The sequence below is a fragment of the Brachyhypopomus gauderio genome, unplaced genomic scaffold (genome assembly GCF_052324685.1).
Source record: "Brachyhypopomus gauderio isolate BG-103 unplaced genomic scaffold, BGAUD_0.2 sc111, whole genome shotgun sequence".
Classification (NCBI taxonomy): Eukaryota; Metazoa; Chordata; class Actinopteri; order Gymnotiformes; family Hypopomidae; genus Brachyhypopomus; species Brachyhypopomus gauderio.
This window is the reverse complement of record NW_027506932.1, coordinates 236,890-251,070: the sequence shown is the minus strand read 5'-3', so window position 1 is coordinate 251,070 and position 14,181 is coordinate 236,890. Positions and strand designations below refer to the sequence as shown.

The following is a 14,181-nucleotide window of genomic DNA, read 5'->3' as shown; positions in this document are numbered from 1 at the left end:
GGTCTAGGCGTATGATTTTCGCTTTGGGTGCGAGAGGTCCCGGGTTCAAATCCCGGACGATCCCTTTATATGTTATTTGACTAAAACTATGTACAGTGCTCTACTTTACTGCATTGTTGTGACATCTGCATCTAAGACATGTCAACATTAAAATAGACCATTTCTGAATGGCAAAGCAACTTTTTGGACTACAGCTTTGGTTATTGTTTAGAAGCAAGAGATCCCTGGCCCTTTTTTGGGTTAAATTACCAGCCAAGCCTACATTGACAACAAAAATGTGGATGCTCTGGTAGCTATTACACTAGCGATACCTTTCACTAAGTGAATCGCAACTGCAGACGAGTGAGGGTGAATAAATAATTTGCTGTTAAGCCAGTGTCCACAGAGCATAGATCTAGCACATCTGGCTCTTACATTAGCATGACAAGCCGGGACTGTATTTTCCCTAGCACGTGTGGTATATTACGTTTTCAAGTACAGTCTCCAGGAGTTGAATTGTGTTACTGTCTTTTCAGCCCAAATGCCAACTGATTTGTGCATAAGGGCTTGATACATTCATGTGTGTAGTCAAGACTGAGACTGTGCACTAGGCAAAAGAGCCAAAAAAAGCCAAAATAAACGCCTCAAAAGGCCAAAATAAGAAATCAAATCTTGAAATAGTAGGCTCGTTGGTCTAGGCGTATGATTCTTGCTTTGGGTGCAAGAGGTCCCGGGTTCAAATCCCGGACGAGCCCTTTATATGTTATTTGACTAAAACTATGTACAGTGCTCTACTTTACTGCATTGTTGTGACATCTGCATCTAAGACATGTCAACATTAAAATAGACCATTTCTGAATGGCAAAGCAACTTTTTGGACTACAGCTTCGGTTATTGTTTAGAAGCAAGAGATCCCTGGCCCTTTTTTGGGTTAAATTGCCAGCCAAGCCTACATTGACAACAAAAATGTGGATGCTCTGGTAGCTATTACAATAGCGATACCTGTCACGAAGTGAATCGCAACTGCAGACGAGTGAGGGTGAATAAATAATTTGCTGTTAAGCCAGTGTCCACAGAGCATAGATCTAGCACATCTGGCTCTTACATTAGCATGACAAGCCGGGACTGTATTTTCCCTAGCACGTGTGGTACATTACGTTTTCAAGTACAGTCTTCAGGAGTTGAATTGTGTTACTGTCTTTTCAGCCCAAATGCCAACTGATTTGTGCATAAAAGCGTGATACATAGATGTGTGTAGTCAAGACTGAGAATGTGCACTAGGCAAAAGAGCCAAAAAAGCCTAAATAAACGCCTCAAAAGGCCAAAATAAGAAATCAAATCTTGAAACAGAAGGCTCGTTGGTCTAGTCGTATGATTCTCGCTTCGGGTGTGAGAGGTCCCGGGTTCAAATCCTGGACGAGCCCTTTTTATGTTATTTGACTAAAATTATGTACAGTGCTCTTCTTTACTGCATTGTTGTGACATCTGCTTCTAAGACATGTCAACGTTTAAACAGACCATTTCTGAATGGCAAAGCAGCTTGTTGGACTACATCTTCGGTTATTCTGTTATTGTTTAGAAGCGAGAGATCCCTGGCCCTTTTTTGGGTTAAATTGCCAGCCAAGCCTACATTGACAACAAAAATGTGGATGCTCTGGTAGCTATTACAATAGCGATACCTGTCACGAAGTGAATCGCAACTGCAGACGAGTGAGGGTGAATAAATAATTTGCTGTTAAGCCAGTGTCCACAGAGCATAGATCTAGCACATCTGGCTCTTACATTAGCATGACAAGCCGGGACTGTACTTTCCCTAGCACGTGTGGTATATTACGTTTTCAAGTACAGTCTCCAGGAGTTGAATTGTGTTACTGTCTTTTCAGCCCAAATGCCAACTGATTTGTGCATAAGGGCTTGATACATTCATGTGTGTAGTCAAGACTGAGACTGTGCACTAGGCAAAAGAGCCAAAAAAAGCCAAAATAAACGCCTCAAAAGGCCAAAATAAGAAAGCAAATCTTGAACTAGTAGGCTCGTTGGTCTAGGCGTATGATTTTCGCTTTGGGTGCGAGAGGTCCCGGGTTCAAATCCCGGACGATCCCTTTATATGTTATTTGACTAAAACTATGTACAGTGCTCTACTTTACTGCATTGTTGTGACATCTGCATCTAAGACATGTCAACATTAAAATAGACCATTTCTGAATGGCAAAGCAACTTTTTGGACTACAGCTTCGGTTATTGTTTAGAAGCAAGAGATCCCTGGCCCTTTTTTGGGTTAAATTACCAGCCAAGCCTACATTGACAACAAAAATGTGGATGCTCTGGTAGCTATTACACTAGCGATACCTTTCACTAAGTGAATCGCAACTGCAGACGAGTGAGGGTGAATAAATAATTTGCTGTTAAGCCAGTGTCCACAGAGCATAGATCTAGCACATCTGGCTCTTACATTAGCATGACAAGCCGGGACTGTATTTTCCCTAGCACGTGTGGTATATTACGTTTTCAAGTACAGTCTCCAGGAGTTGAATTGTGTTACTGTCTTTTCAGCCCAAATGCCAACTGATTTGTGCATAAGGGCTTGATACATTCATGTGTGTAGTCAAGACTGAGACTGTGCACTAGGCAAAAGAGCCAAAAAAAGCCAAAATAAACGCCTCAAAAGGCCAAAATAAGAAAGCAAATCTTGAACTAGTAGGCTCGTTGGTCTAGGCGTATGATTCTTGCTTTGGGTGCGAGAGGTCCCGGGTTCAAATCCCGGACGAGCCCTTTATATGTTATTTGACTAAAACTATGTACAGTGCTCTACTTTACTGCATTGTTGTGACATCTGCATCTAAGACATGTCAACATTAAAATAGACCATTTCTGAATGGCAAAGCAACTTTTTGGACTACAGCTTCGGTTATTGTTTAGAAGCAAGAGATCCCTGGCCCTTTTTTGGGTTAAATTGCCAGCCAAGCCTACATTGACAACAAAAATGTGGATGCTCTGGTAGCTATTACAATAGCGATACCTGTCACGAAGTGAATCGCAACTGCAGACGAGTGAGGGTGAATAAATAATTTGCTGTTAAGCCAGTGTCCACAGAGCATAGATCTAGCACATCTGGCTCTTACATTAGCATGACAAGCCGGGACTGTATTTTCCCTAGCACGTGTGGTACATTACGTTTTCAAGTACAGTCTTCAGGAGTTGAATTGTGTTACTGTCTTTTCAGCCCAAATGCCAACTGATTTGTGCATAAAAGCGTGATACATAGATGTGTGTAGTCAAGACTGAGAATGTGCACTAGGCAAAAGAGCCAAAAAAGCCTAAATAAACGCCTCAAAAGGCCAAAATAAGAAATCAAATCTTGAAATAGAAGGCTCGTTGGTCTAGTCGTATGATTCTCGCTTCGGGTGTGAGAGGTCCCGGGTTCAAATCCTGGACGAGCCCTTTTTATGTTATTTGACTAAAATTATGTACAGTGCTCTTCTTTACTGCATTGTTGTGACATCTGCTTCTAAGACATGTCAACGTTTAAACAGACCATTTCTGAATGGCAAAGCAGCTTGTTGGACTACATCTTCGGTTATTCTGTTATTGTTTAGAAGCGAGAGATCCCTGGCCCTTTTTTGGGTTAAATTGCCAGCCAAGCCTACATTGACAACAAAAATGTGGATGCTCTGGTAGCTATTACAATAGCGATACCTGTCACGAAGTGAATCGCAACTGCAGACGAGTGAGGGTGAATAAATAATTTGCTGTTAAGCCAGTGTCCACAGAGCATAGATCTAGCACATCTGGCTCTTACATTAGCATGACAAGCCGGGACTGTACTTTCCCTAGCACGTGTGGTATATTACGTTTTCAAGTACAGTCTCCAGGAGTTGAATTGTGTTACTGTCTTTTCAGCCCAAATGCCAACTGATTTGTGCATAAGGGCTTGATACATTCATGTGTGTAGTCAAGACTGAGACTGTGCACTAGGCAAAAGAGCCAAAAAAAGCCAAAATAAACGCCTCAAAAGGCCAAAATAAGAAAGCAAATCTTGAACTAGTAGGCTCGTTGGTCTAGGCGTATGATTTTCGCTTTGGGTGCGAGAGGTCCCGGGTTCAAATCCCGGACGATCCCTTTATATGTTATTTGACTAAAACTATGTACAGTGCTCTACTTTACTGCATTGTTGTGACATCTGCATCTAAGACATGTCAACATTAAAATAGACCATTTCTGAATGGCAAAGCAACTTTTTGGACTACAGCTTCGGTTATTGTTTAGAAGCAAGAGATCCCTGGCCCTTTTTTGGGTTAAATTACCAGCCAAGCCTACATTGACAACAAAAATGTGGATGCTCTGGTAGCTATTACACTAGCGATACCTTTCACTAAGTGAATCGCAACTGCAGACGAGTGAGGGTGAATAAATAATTTGCTGTTAAGCCAGTGTCCACAGAGCATAGATCTAGCACATCTGGCTCTTACATTAGCATGACAAGCCGGGACTGTATTTTCCCTAGCACGTGTGGTATATTACGTTTTCAAGTACAGTCTCCAGGAGTTGAATTGTGTTACTGTCTTTTCAGCCCAAATGCCAACTGATTTGTGCATAAGGGCTTGATACATTCATGTGTGTAGTCAAGACTGAGACTGTGCACTAGGCAAAAGAGCCAAAAAAAGCCAAAATAAACGCCTCAAAAGGCCAAAATAAGAAAGCAAATCTTGAACTAGTAGGCTCGTTGGTCTAGGCGTATGATTTTCGCTTTGGGTGCGAGAGGTCCCGGGTTCAAATCCCGGACGAGCCCTTTATATGTTATTTGACTAAAACTATGTACAGTGCTCTACTTTACTGCATTGTTGTGACATCTGCATCTAAGACATGTCAACATTAAAATAGACCATTTCTGAATGGCAAAGCAACTTTTTGGACTACAGCTTCGGTTATTGTTTAGAAGCAAGAGATCCCTGGCCCTTTTTTGGGTTAAATTGCCAGCCAAGCCTACATTGACAACAAAAATGTGGATGCTCTGGTAGCTATTACACTAGCGATACCTTTCACTAAGTGAATCGCAACTGCAGACGAGTGAGGGTGAATAAATAATTTGCTGTTAAGCCAGTGTCCACAGAGCATAGATCTAGCACATCTGGCTCTTACATTAGCATGACAAGCCGGGACTGTATTTTCCCTAGCACGTGTGGTACATTACGTTTTCAAGTACAGTCTTCAGGAGTTGAATTGTGTTACTGTCTTTTCAGCCCAAATGCCAACTGATTTGTGCATAAAAGCGTGATACATAGATGTGTGTAGTCAAGACTGAGAATGTGCACTAGGCAAAAGAGCCAAAAAAGCCTAAATAAACGCCTCAAAAGGCCAAAATAAGAAATCAAATCTTGAAATAGAAGGCTCGTTGGTCTAGTCGTATGATTCTCGCTTCGGGTGTGAGAGGTCCCGGGTTCAAATCCCGGACGAGCCCTTTATATGTTATTTGACTAAAATTATGTACAGTGCTCTACTTTACTGCATTGTTGTGACATCTGCATCTAAGACATGTCAACATTAAAATAGACCATTTCTGAATGGCAAAGCAACTTTTTGGACTACAGCTTCGGTTATTGTTTAGAAGCAAGAGATCCCTGGCCCTTTTTTGGGTTAAATTGCCAGCCAAGCCTACATTGACAACAAAAATGTGGATGCTCTGGTAGCTATTACACTAGCGATACCTTTCACTAAGTGAATCGCAACTGCAGACGAGTGAGGGTGAATAAATAATTTGCTGTTAAGCCAGTGTCCACAGAGCATAGATCTAGCACATCTGGCTCTTACATTAGCATGACAAGCCGGGACTGTATTTTCCCTAGCACGTGTGGTATATTACGTTTTCAAGTACAGTCTCCAGGAGTTGAATTGTGTTACTGTCTTTTCAGCCCAAATGCCAACTGATTTGTGCATAAGGGCTTGATACATTCATGTGTGTAGTCAAGACTGAGACTGTGCACTAGGCAAAAGAGCCAAAAAAAGCCAAAATAAATGCCTCAAAAGGCCAAAATAAGAAAGCAAATCTTGAACTAGTAGGCTCGTTGGTCTAGGCGTATGATTTTCGCTTTGGGTGCGAGAGGTCCCGGGTTCAAATCCCGGACGAGCCCTTTATATGTTATTTGACTAAAACTATGTACAGTGCTCTACTTTACTGCATTGTTGTGACATCTGCATCTAAGACATGTCAACATTAAAATAGACCATTTCTGAATGGCAAAGCAACTTTTTGGACTACAGCTTCGGTTATTGTTTAGAAGCAAGAGATCCCTGGCCCTTTTTTGGGTTAAATTACCAGCCAAGCCTACATTGACAACAAAAATGTGGATGCTCTGGTAGCTATTACACTAGCGATACCTTTCACTAAGTGAATCGCAACTGCAGACGAGTGAGGGTGAATAAATAATTTGCTGTTAAGCCAGTGTCCACAGAGCATAGATCTAGCACATCTGGCTCTTACATTAGCATGACAAGCCGGGACTGTATTTTCCCTAGCACGTGTGGTATATTACGTTTTCAAGTACAGTCTCCAGGAGTTGAATTGTGTTACTGTCTTTTCAGCCCAAATGCCAACTGATTTGTGCATAAGGGCTTGATACATTCATGTGTGTAGTCAAGACTGAGACTGTGCACTAGGCAAAAGAGCCAAAAAAAGCCAAAATAAACGCCTCAAAAGGCCAAAATAAGAAAGCAAATCTTGAACTAGTAGGCTCGTTGGTCTAGGCGTATGATTTTCGCTTTGGGTGCGAGAGGTCCCGGGTTCAAATCCCGGACGAGCCCTTTATGTGTTATTTGACTAAAACTACGTACAGTGCTCTACTTGTATAGCTTCCGGCGCCACCGCGAGTGGCGGCCTTTTCCAGTATCTCCGTCTCCATGTGTTTTTTCTTTATTTAATGTCTTAGGCTTTTACGCACGACCAAAGTTCATCTTATTTATATCCTAAGGATATTAGAATATATTTTCATAGTGATATGGAGTGCAGCGTGGAGTTTCGATTCTATTCCAGGGAACAACTGCTGAGCCTCCGTCCCATGGGACAGAGCTAAAAGCTAAGAAGACGGAGAAGCGGCGGAGATACAAATCCTCGGTTCCGTCAGTGGTTATGGGGAATGTCAACTCCCTGACCAACAAAACGGATGAGCTGGCTAGTCTGGTGAAGATCCTGAAGCTCTACAGGTAGTGCAGTGTGCTGTGTTTCACTGAGACCTGGCTCTCCCGCGACACCCCAGACGCCAACGTGGAGCTACCTGAATTCTTTACAGTGCGGGCGGACAGGGACCCCAAGCTCAGCGGGAAACGCAAAGTTGGGGGGCTTACGCTTTTCATCAACACCAGGTGGTACAACCCCGGTCACGTAAACGTGAAGGAGGTTATCTGCTGGGGAGCTTTCACACGCCATCTTTGTGTGAGTGTACATTCCACCCCGGGCGGACGCGCAGGCAGCGCGCAGCGCTACAAACACAACACCCTGACGCCTTCCTTCTGATTTCTGGTGACTTTAATTATGTCACACTGGACTCTACCCTGCCTGCCTTTTTCCAATTTGTGGACTGTTCCACCAGGAAAAACAGGACTGTCGACCTGCTGTATGCTAATGTGAGGGACGCATACAGAGCCACCCCACTACCACCACTGGGAAAATCAGATCACAATCTGGTTTTCCTACAGTCTCAGTACAAACCACTGGCACTGAGGCAGCCTTCTACCTCTTGCTCATTCAGAGTTTGGTCTCCTGAAGCAGAAGAAGCCCTCATGGACTGCTTCAAGACCACTGATTTGAGCATGCTGCTGCATCCACATGGTGAGGACATTGAGGGAGTGACACACTCCATTACGGACTACTTGAACTTTTGTACGGACGTAGCTGTTCCCACAAGGACTGTACGCTGCTTCCCAAATAACAAACCCTGGACCACCAGTGATGTCAAAGACCTGCTCAATCAGAAGAAGAGGGCGTTCAAAGATGGAAACTTGGTGGAGCTGAAGTGCGTACAGGGGGAATTCAAGGTACGTCTGAAAGAGACCAAAGAGTCCTACAGGATAAAGGTGGAGAGAAGGCTGCAGGACAACATGAGGGAGGTCTGTGGTGCAATGAAAACCATCACAGAGTGCAAGAACAAGAGCAGCAGCTCAGTGGATGGAGGTGTGGACAGATCAAACCAGTTCAACTACTTCTACAACAGGTTTGACTGTCCTGCTCCTGCTGCCCCCTCCCCCCCCTGCAGCACTCACCCCAAGTCACCCCCACTAGCCCCTCCGGCAGCCCCCTACTCCTGCTCCTCCCCTCTCTCCTGCAGCAGTTACCACACTGTCACCATGGCCAGCGGACCAGCCCTCACCCTCACCTCTATGATCCCCATCACCATCACCACCCTCACCTCCACCACCTCCGCCAACATTAACACCACCATCAGCTGGTAGACCAAACAGCTCCTGCAGTCCCCCTACTTTAACTACGGAGCAAGTCAGGAGACAGCTGAGGAGACTACACCCCAGAAAGGCAGCTGGCCCGGACAGAGTGTGCCCCAGATTGCTCAAAGCATGTGCTGTCCAACTGGGGGAGCCGCTTCAACATGTCTTCAACCTTAGTCTACGCCTAGGGAAGGTTCCTGACACGTGGAAGACAACATGCCTCATTCCAGTTCCCAAGAAGGCACACCCGAAGGAGCTGAATGACTACAGGCCAGTTGCTCTGACATCCCACGTGATGAAGACCATGGAGCGACTGCTGCTGTGTCACCTCAGACCTCAGGTCCACCAGGCTGAGGACCCACTGCAGTTTGCCTACCGGGAGAAGGTGGGGTGGAAGACGCCATCCTCCATCTCCTGCACAGAGCTCACTCTCACCTGGACAAGGGGAGTGGTGCTGTGAGGGTCATGTACTTTGACTTCTCCAGTGCATTCAACACCATCCAGTCCCTACTGCTGAGAGACAAGCTGATGAAGATAGAGGTGGACATGTACCTGGTCACCTGTATTACTGACTACCTTACGGGGATACCACAACATGTCAGGATCAGGGACTGCTCCTCCGATACAGTGACCAGCAACATGGGAGCACCACAGGGGATCGTCCTCTCTCCAGTCTTGTTCACCCTGAACAAGATCGGACTTCAAATACAATTCTGTCGTGCCACATGCAGAAGTTCTCTGATGACACTGCAATTGTGGGGTGTGTGCATAATGGACAGGAGATGGAGTACAGAAGCCTGATTGAGGACTTTGTGGTGTGGTGCAAAGCAAACCATCTGCAGCTGAACATCACTAAAACCAAGGAGATGTGCGTAGACTAGGTCCAGGCCATCTCAGCAGCCAGTCTCCATTGATGGGGTCAATGTGGAGATGGTGAAGTCCTACAAAATCCTTGGTGTGCACCTGGATGAAAGGCTGGATTGGTCAGTGAACACCGACCTCCTCTATTTCAATGGCCAGGAATTCTAGACTATGTGCATGGTATTTACAGTTTTTCTCAGTCGATTTGGTTCATTTCTCAGATCAGAACTGAAATTCTCAAAATTATTCATTCATTCTCCACATCTCCTTGTCACTTGTGCACATCGTAATTGCATTTCTCATTGTGTTTAACATTTTGCAAATGCTTTTGTACATTTTGCAAATGGACATGTACAGTTATCTGTTGTTTTTTACATTATCAGTTGCTTATGTCATGTTTATCAAAATGTGTTGTACGGGTTGTCTGTTGAATTGTCTTACCCTCCAAAACATTTAGTCTTTAGGTCATCGCCTAGGTCATTATATGCAAAAGTGCTGAACATGTTGTCATACAGTTTTTCCCAGTCGGTTTGGTTCATTTCTCACATCATGCTTTACATTGGCATCACAACTAGTGCATTTCTCAAAACAGTTAGTGCAAACAGCAAAACTCAATGAAATACCTGCAAAAGCAGATACTTCACTCAAAATTCTTTGTTTTTGACCCAAAATCAAATATTTAGGTCAGTCAATTTATCAGTGCCATCAGAATATCTAGTCTGTGAGCCATCGCCTATGAACAAGGCAGTCAAAATACTTAGTCATGTTGTCAGTGCAACTATAAGTCACAGTCTGTGCAGACTGTATATTCTGATGGAAACTAGCTATGCTTTTGATTTCAAGAACGCTGCACATTCTGTGGTATATCAAATACATGTTACACACATAAAACTTACATGGAACACAAAGTTACACATGACTGTATGTGGGAGACTGATAGAAAGACATTGAACTGGAATCAAATTTGTACAGCAATATTGTTTGACTGTATTGTTTGCACTGTAATTTGTTAACAAAAAAAATTCGACTGAAATTCAGAAAAGACAGACAACTGACTGGAAAAAACTGCAAAATTAGAAACTTATTCTACACATTCATTGTTGTGTGAAAATGGAACCTCTGCCCCCCCATGAGCTAGTCTTGATATCATATATGGTATAAGAAAAAAAAAGAATAACATGTCAGAATTTACGTCAATGTGCAGCATTACAGCAGAGAGCACATTTCTGAATTACATACATGTTTTCTCTATGAAATGTTTGAACGATTGAAGACACAGTTGTTCTTCCAATATTCAGCTGCACCCAGCAAGCATGGTCCACAATTGTTGCCCTTATTTCACTGTTTTGTCCCCTCAGCCTTACACCACACAGTCTTACCCCTCTACACCATATAGTCTTACTCCTCTACACCACACAGTCTTACCCCTCTACACCAGTCTTACTCCTCTACACCACACAGTCTTACTCCTCTACACCACACAGTCTTACCTCTCTACACCACACAGTCTTACTTCTCCTATTTGCTGTTCACCCTGTACATGGCCTTGTCTTTCCATTATGAGACTTTGTGATAATGCAGTGTTTAGCATCTATAAATGTTTGCCAATTACAGTAAAGGTTCATGAGACACACCTCTGACCTATGGTTGAGACCATTGGTTGATCTAAGCCTTCACCAATTCCCTTTCTTACTGTAACTGAATGTTCACTTGTAAACAATTTAATCAAATTAGGATAAATTAACAAAATGTAACAAAAAATAACCTAAATAAATAAATGTAAAATGATGCCTTAGACCCACCTCGCTCCACGACCGTCTTCTGGAGTCGACCGTGGGCGTGTCCACCTCCATTTCGGTCGCCTCACTGTCCTGGCTCCAGCTCATGGGCTGCTCCGGGCTGCCACCCCGGGAGCAGTCCATGCTCTCTCCCTCGGAGCGATCGGAGGACGGAGTCCGCCTCCCTTTAGCCTTCTCGGCCGACAGTTCCGAGAGGGGAGGGCTCTCCTCTTCCTCCTCGGTGTACGAGCCCTCGGACGGAGGGTAATCCCCGTACTCCTCCTCCATGTTGTCGTCCTCGGGGTATTCTGCCCCGTCCTCCCCTACGGTGGTAGAGGGACCTACGGGCGGAGGGAGGTAGTCCTCTTCCTCTGACTCCTCCTCCTCCTCTTCACCGTAGTCGACGGTCGGTGCGGAGCACTCGAACAGAGGGTACTCGTCTTCGTCCTCCTCCTCCTCCTCACCGTAGCCCACGGCAGGGGCGGAGCCCTCGGACGGAGGGTAGTCGTCCTTGTTCCCCTCTCCCCCACCATAGTCTACCGTGGGAGCGTAGCAGATGGACGAAGGGTAGTCCTCCTCTCCTCCACCGTAGTCCACGGTGGAAGCGTCGTCTAGAGATGGAGGGTAGACCTCCTCCTCGTCCTCCTGCTCCTCCGCCTCGCTAGGAGAGTCCCCCTCCCCAAACTCGCTCTCCGGGGTCGAGTCCGTGACGCAGATCACACCGAGACCCCTCTCCAGAGGCAAGAGGGCGCGGGCTTGAGAGGGGCGTGGCTGGCGCTCATGCCAAATCCGCACCTCCCCCTCGCGGAGCTCCTCTGCCAACTCGGGGTCCTGCGTCTTCCGTGCCGCAGCCAGCTGGAACGCGCAGACGGGATCCTGCTCCAGCTGTTCCTGCGTGGGCAAAGCCTCCTGGCACGGGGAGGAGCCCTCCTCTCGACCGGGGGGGTCTTCCTCCAGATCGAGGATGCCCACCCGCAGGGGCGATAGCTCCCGAGAAGGAGAGGGGTGCCTCTCTACCCACACCCGCGCAGCTGTCCGGCGGTATTCCTCTGCTAGCTCGGGTATGGAGGTCTCCCGAGCCGCGCACAGCAGGTACGAACACTCGGGGTCCTGCATCAGCTGTGCCAGAGGAAGGTACCAGAGCAAGTACAGGTACAGATGCTAAGTGAGTTACTAGAGTCTCTAGCTCTTCTTTTATATCTGGCACTGTAGCACAATCACTGGGATCCTGTCAAGCTTTGCCAGAAAAGATTATGAACATAGCCAAACTAATGAAAGCAGATTTAGATGCCTGTTGCAAATGTCAGATGATTCTCAACACTATTAACCCTAAGAAATCAAAACAGTCCCACCCACATCTTTTCATGGTGGCTTGGTGCTGTCATTCCAATGTGTCCAATGTGTCAGCTTAATATTCCATATTTGGTACACCAAGCAAGGACACTCACATTACAGTCTGTTATGCCCTAGCACTGGGACAATATTAGGGTAAAATAAAATAATTCAGTTCCTTAATTAAATGCATTTAACAAAATAGTGCACTCTGGTTAAACTGAACAAAAACTATCAACATAATTCATTTTTCCATTTATACTTTTACAATATTCATCGTTGCAACAATTTTTGGATATTATTGTCATAACATGGTAGAATATGCCAATAGAATGCAGTCATGTTTCAAGAAGGAGGAGAGAATTGTAAATTTAAAAAAGGTGCCTGCCCTGCATCTTACATGTACACTCCTCCGCCTTCCCTGGTGTTTAAACATTATATAACAGTGGTGTTATGAACAAATCCAGCAGTCCACTTTAACCTTCCTTCTGGCTAAATGAAAGAAAAGCAATTGGAATTGGACTATTTATTAGGTCTATGTAAGTTATTCAGCTATATGAGATACAATGATAAATACTGACAGAGTCTAGTATATATACTGTTTTTCTGGAACTGTTGTTTTTAATTCTTTCTTTTCAGGTAACTGTCAGAGAGAAACAAGGCAATGAATGTAACAATGGAACAAGTTCAAACCCAGGACTCTTACCAGCAAGCTGTTGTAAAAAACATTGTTATTGTTTCGCTTGGCCTGATAATTAATTGTGTAAATGGGATGTTAGTGGTCACTTTCTTCCGCAATACTGTATTTCACAGTGACCCAAGGTACATTCTGTATATTAATCTTGTAGTCAATGACATTCTCATGATATGCATATCAGTGACTTTGTATGTTTTGACTTATACATTGCCAAATGTAAACGTTTCAGTTTGCTGTACACTATTAGTACTAGGTTCAACTACTCATATGAATACTCCTCTGAATTTGGCTGGAATGGCAATAGAACGTTACATTGCAATTTGTAAACCATTACATCATTCTCAGATATGCACAGTGAACAGGACTTACATTCTCATCTGTTTGATGTGGACAATCGGAGCTATTCCCCCACTAGTTGATGTCATCATTATTGCAGCACTGCAGCCCCTTTCTTTTTTTAATTCTCTTATCTACTGCCAACCAATTATTGTATACAACACAAAGTATAATGTTCAAAAGACAATTGCTACACAGTGCCTTTATATGTCTGTTGTATGGATAATGATATTCTATACTTATTTTAGAGTTCTTTTTATAGCTAGAATAGCCTCATCTGGCCATCATCATCCTTCAGCTAAAAAGGCACGGAATACCATCTTGTTACATGGTGGTCAGCTACTATTGTGCATGTTGTCTTATGTAACCCCCGTTTTGGACATGGTGCTAATACAATTTTTTCCAGCTCAGCGAACACTTATTTCCTTTGTTAATTATCTGCTCACAAACATCATACCAAGGCTTCTGAGTCCTCTGATCTACGGAATTCGAGATCAGACATTTTTGAGACATATCAAAGGCTACTTTTCCTGTAAAGTTGTAAAAGTGACACCATAATTAATGAATTGGAACGAGTCACGCCTAAAGGCTTCTCCTTTTCATTTTGATGAGTGTGAGATATAATTTTAAAAATATCATGAAAAAGCTGATATGAGATAAAATATTGCTTTTCATCATATTCAATTCATGCTATGTAAAACGCCCTTCTCATATGTTTAAGTGACAACAGTGATCACAGAAACAGAGAGCCACACTGAAAACCAC

At 44.1% G+C, this 14,181-nt stretch overlaps 1 protein-coding gene and 6 non-coding genes across 7 annotated transcripts; all 7 read left to right on the top strand.

Annotated features, from left to right (window-relative positions):
- Positions 1-662: 662 nt before the first annotated feature.
- Positions 663-734, top strand: trnap-ugg (transfer RNA proline (anticodon UGG)). The gene has a single exon. It is a non-coding gene; the product is annotated as a tRNA-Pro (tRNA).
- Positions 735-2,679: 1,945 nt separating this feature from the next.
- trnap-ugg (transfer RNA proline (anticodon UGG)) lies at positions 2,680-2,751 on the top strand. Its single transcript has one exon. It is a non-coding gene; the product is annotated as a tRNA-Pro (tRNA).
- A 1,945-nt stretch (positions 2,752-4,696) lies between these two features.
- Positions 4,697-4,768, top strand: trnap-ugg (transfer RNA proline (anticodon UGG)). Its single transcript has one exon. It is a non-coding gene; the product is annotated as a tRNA-Pro (tRNA).
- A 597-nt stretch (positions 4,769-5,365) lies between these two features.
- On the top strand, positions 5,366-5,437 carry trnap-cgg (transfer RNA proline (anticodon CGG)). Its single transcript has one exon. It is a non-coding gene; the product is annotated as a tRNA-Pro (tRNA).
- A 598-nt stretch (positions 5,438-6,035) lies between these two features.
- On the top strand, positions 6,036-6,107 carry trnap-ugg (transfer RNA proline (anticodon UGG)). The gene has a single exon. It is a non-coding gene; the product is annotated as a tRNA-Pro (tRNA).
- Positions 6,108-6,705: 598 nt separating this feature from the next.
- Positions 6,706-6,777, top strand: trnap-ugg (transfer RNA proline (anticodon UGG)). The gene has a single exon. It is a non-coding gene; the product is annotated as a tRNA-Pro (tRNA).
- A 6,270-nt stretch (positions 6,778-13,047) lies between these two features.
- LOC143497430 (odorant receptor 131-2-like) lies at positions 13,048-13,974 on the top strand. The gene has a single exon (XM_076993370.1). It carries the CDS (start codon positions 13,048-13,050, stop codon positions 13,972-13,974), a length of 927 nt encoding a protein of 308 aa, XP_076849485.1.
- The last annotated feature ends 207 nt before the right edge of the window (positions 13,975-14,181 follow it).

Bases quoted from the DNA above. Each gene is read 5' to 3' on its own strand.
- LOC143497430 (XM_076993370.1), top strand. From the start codon at position 13,048: ATGAATGTAACAATGGAACAAGTTCAAACCCAGGACTCTTACCAGCAA.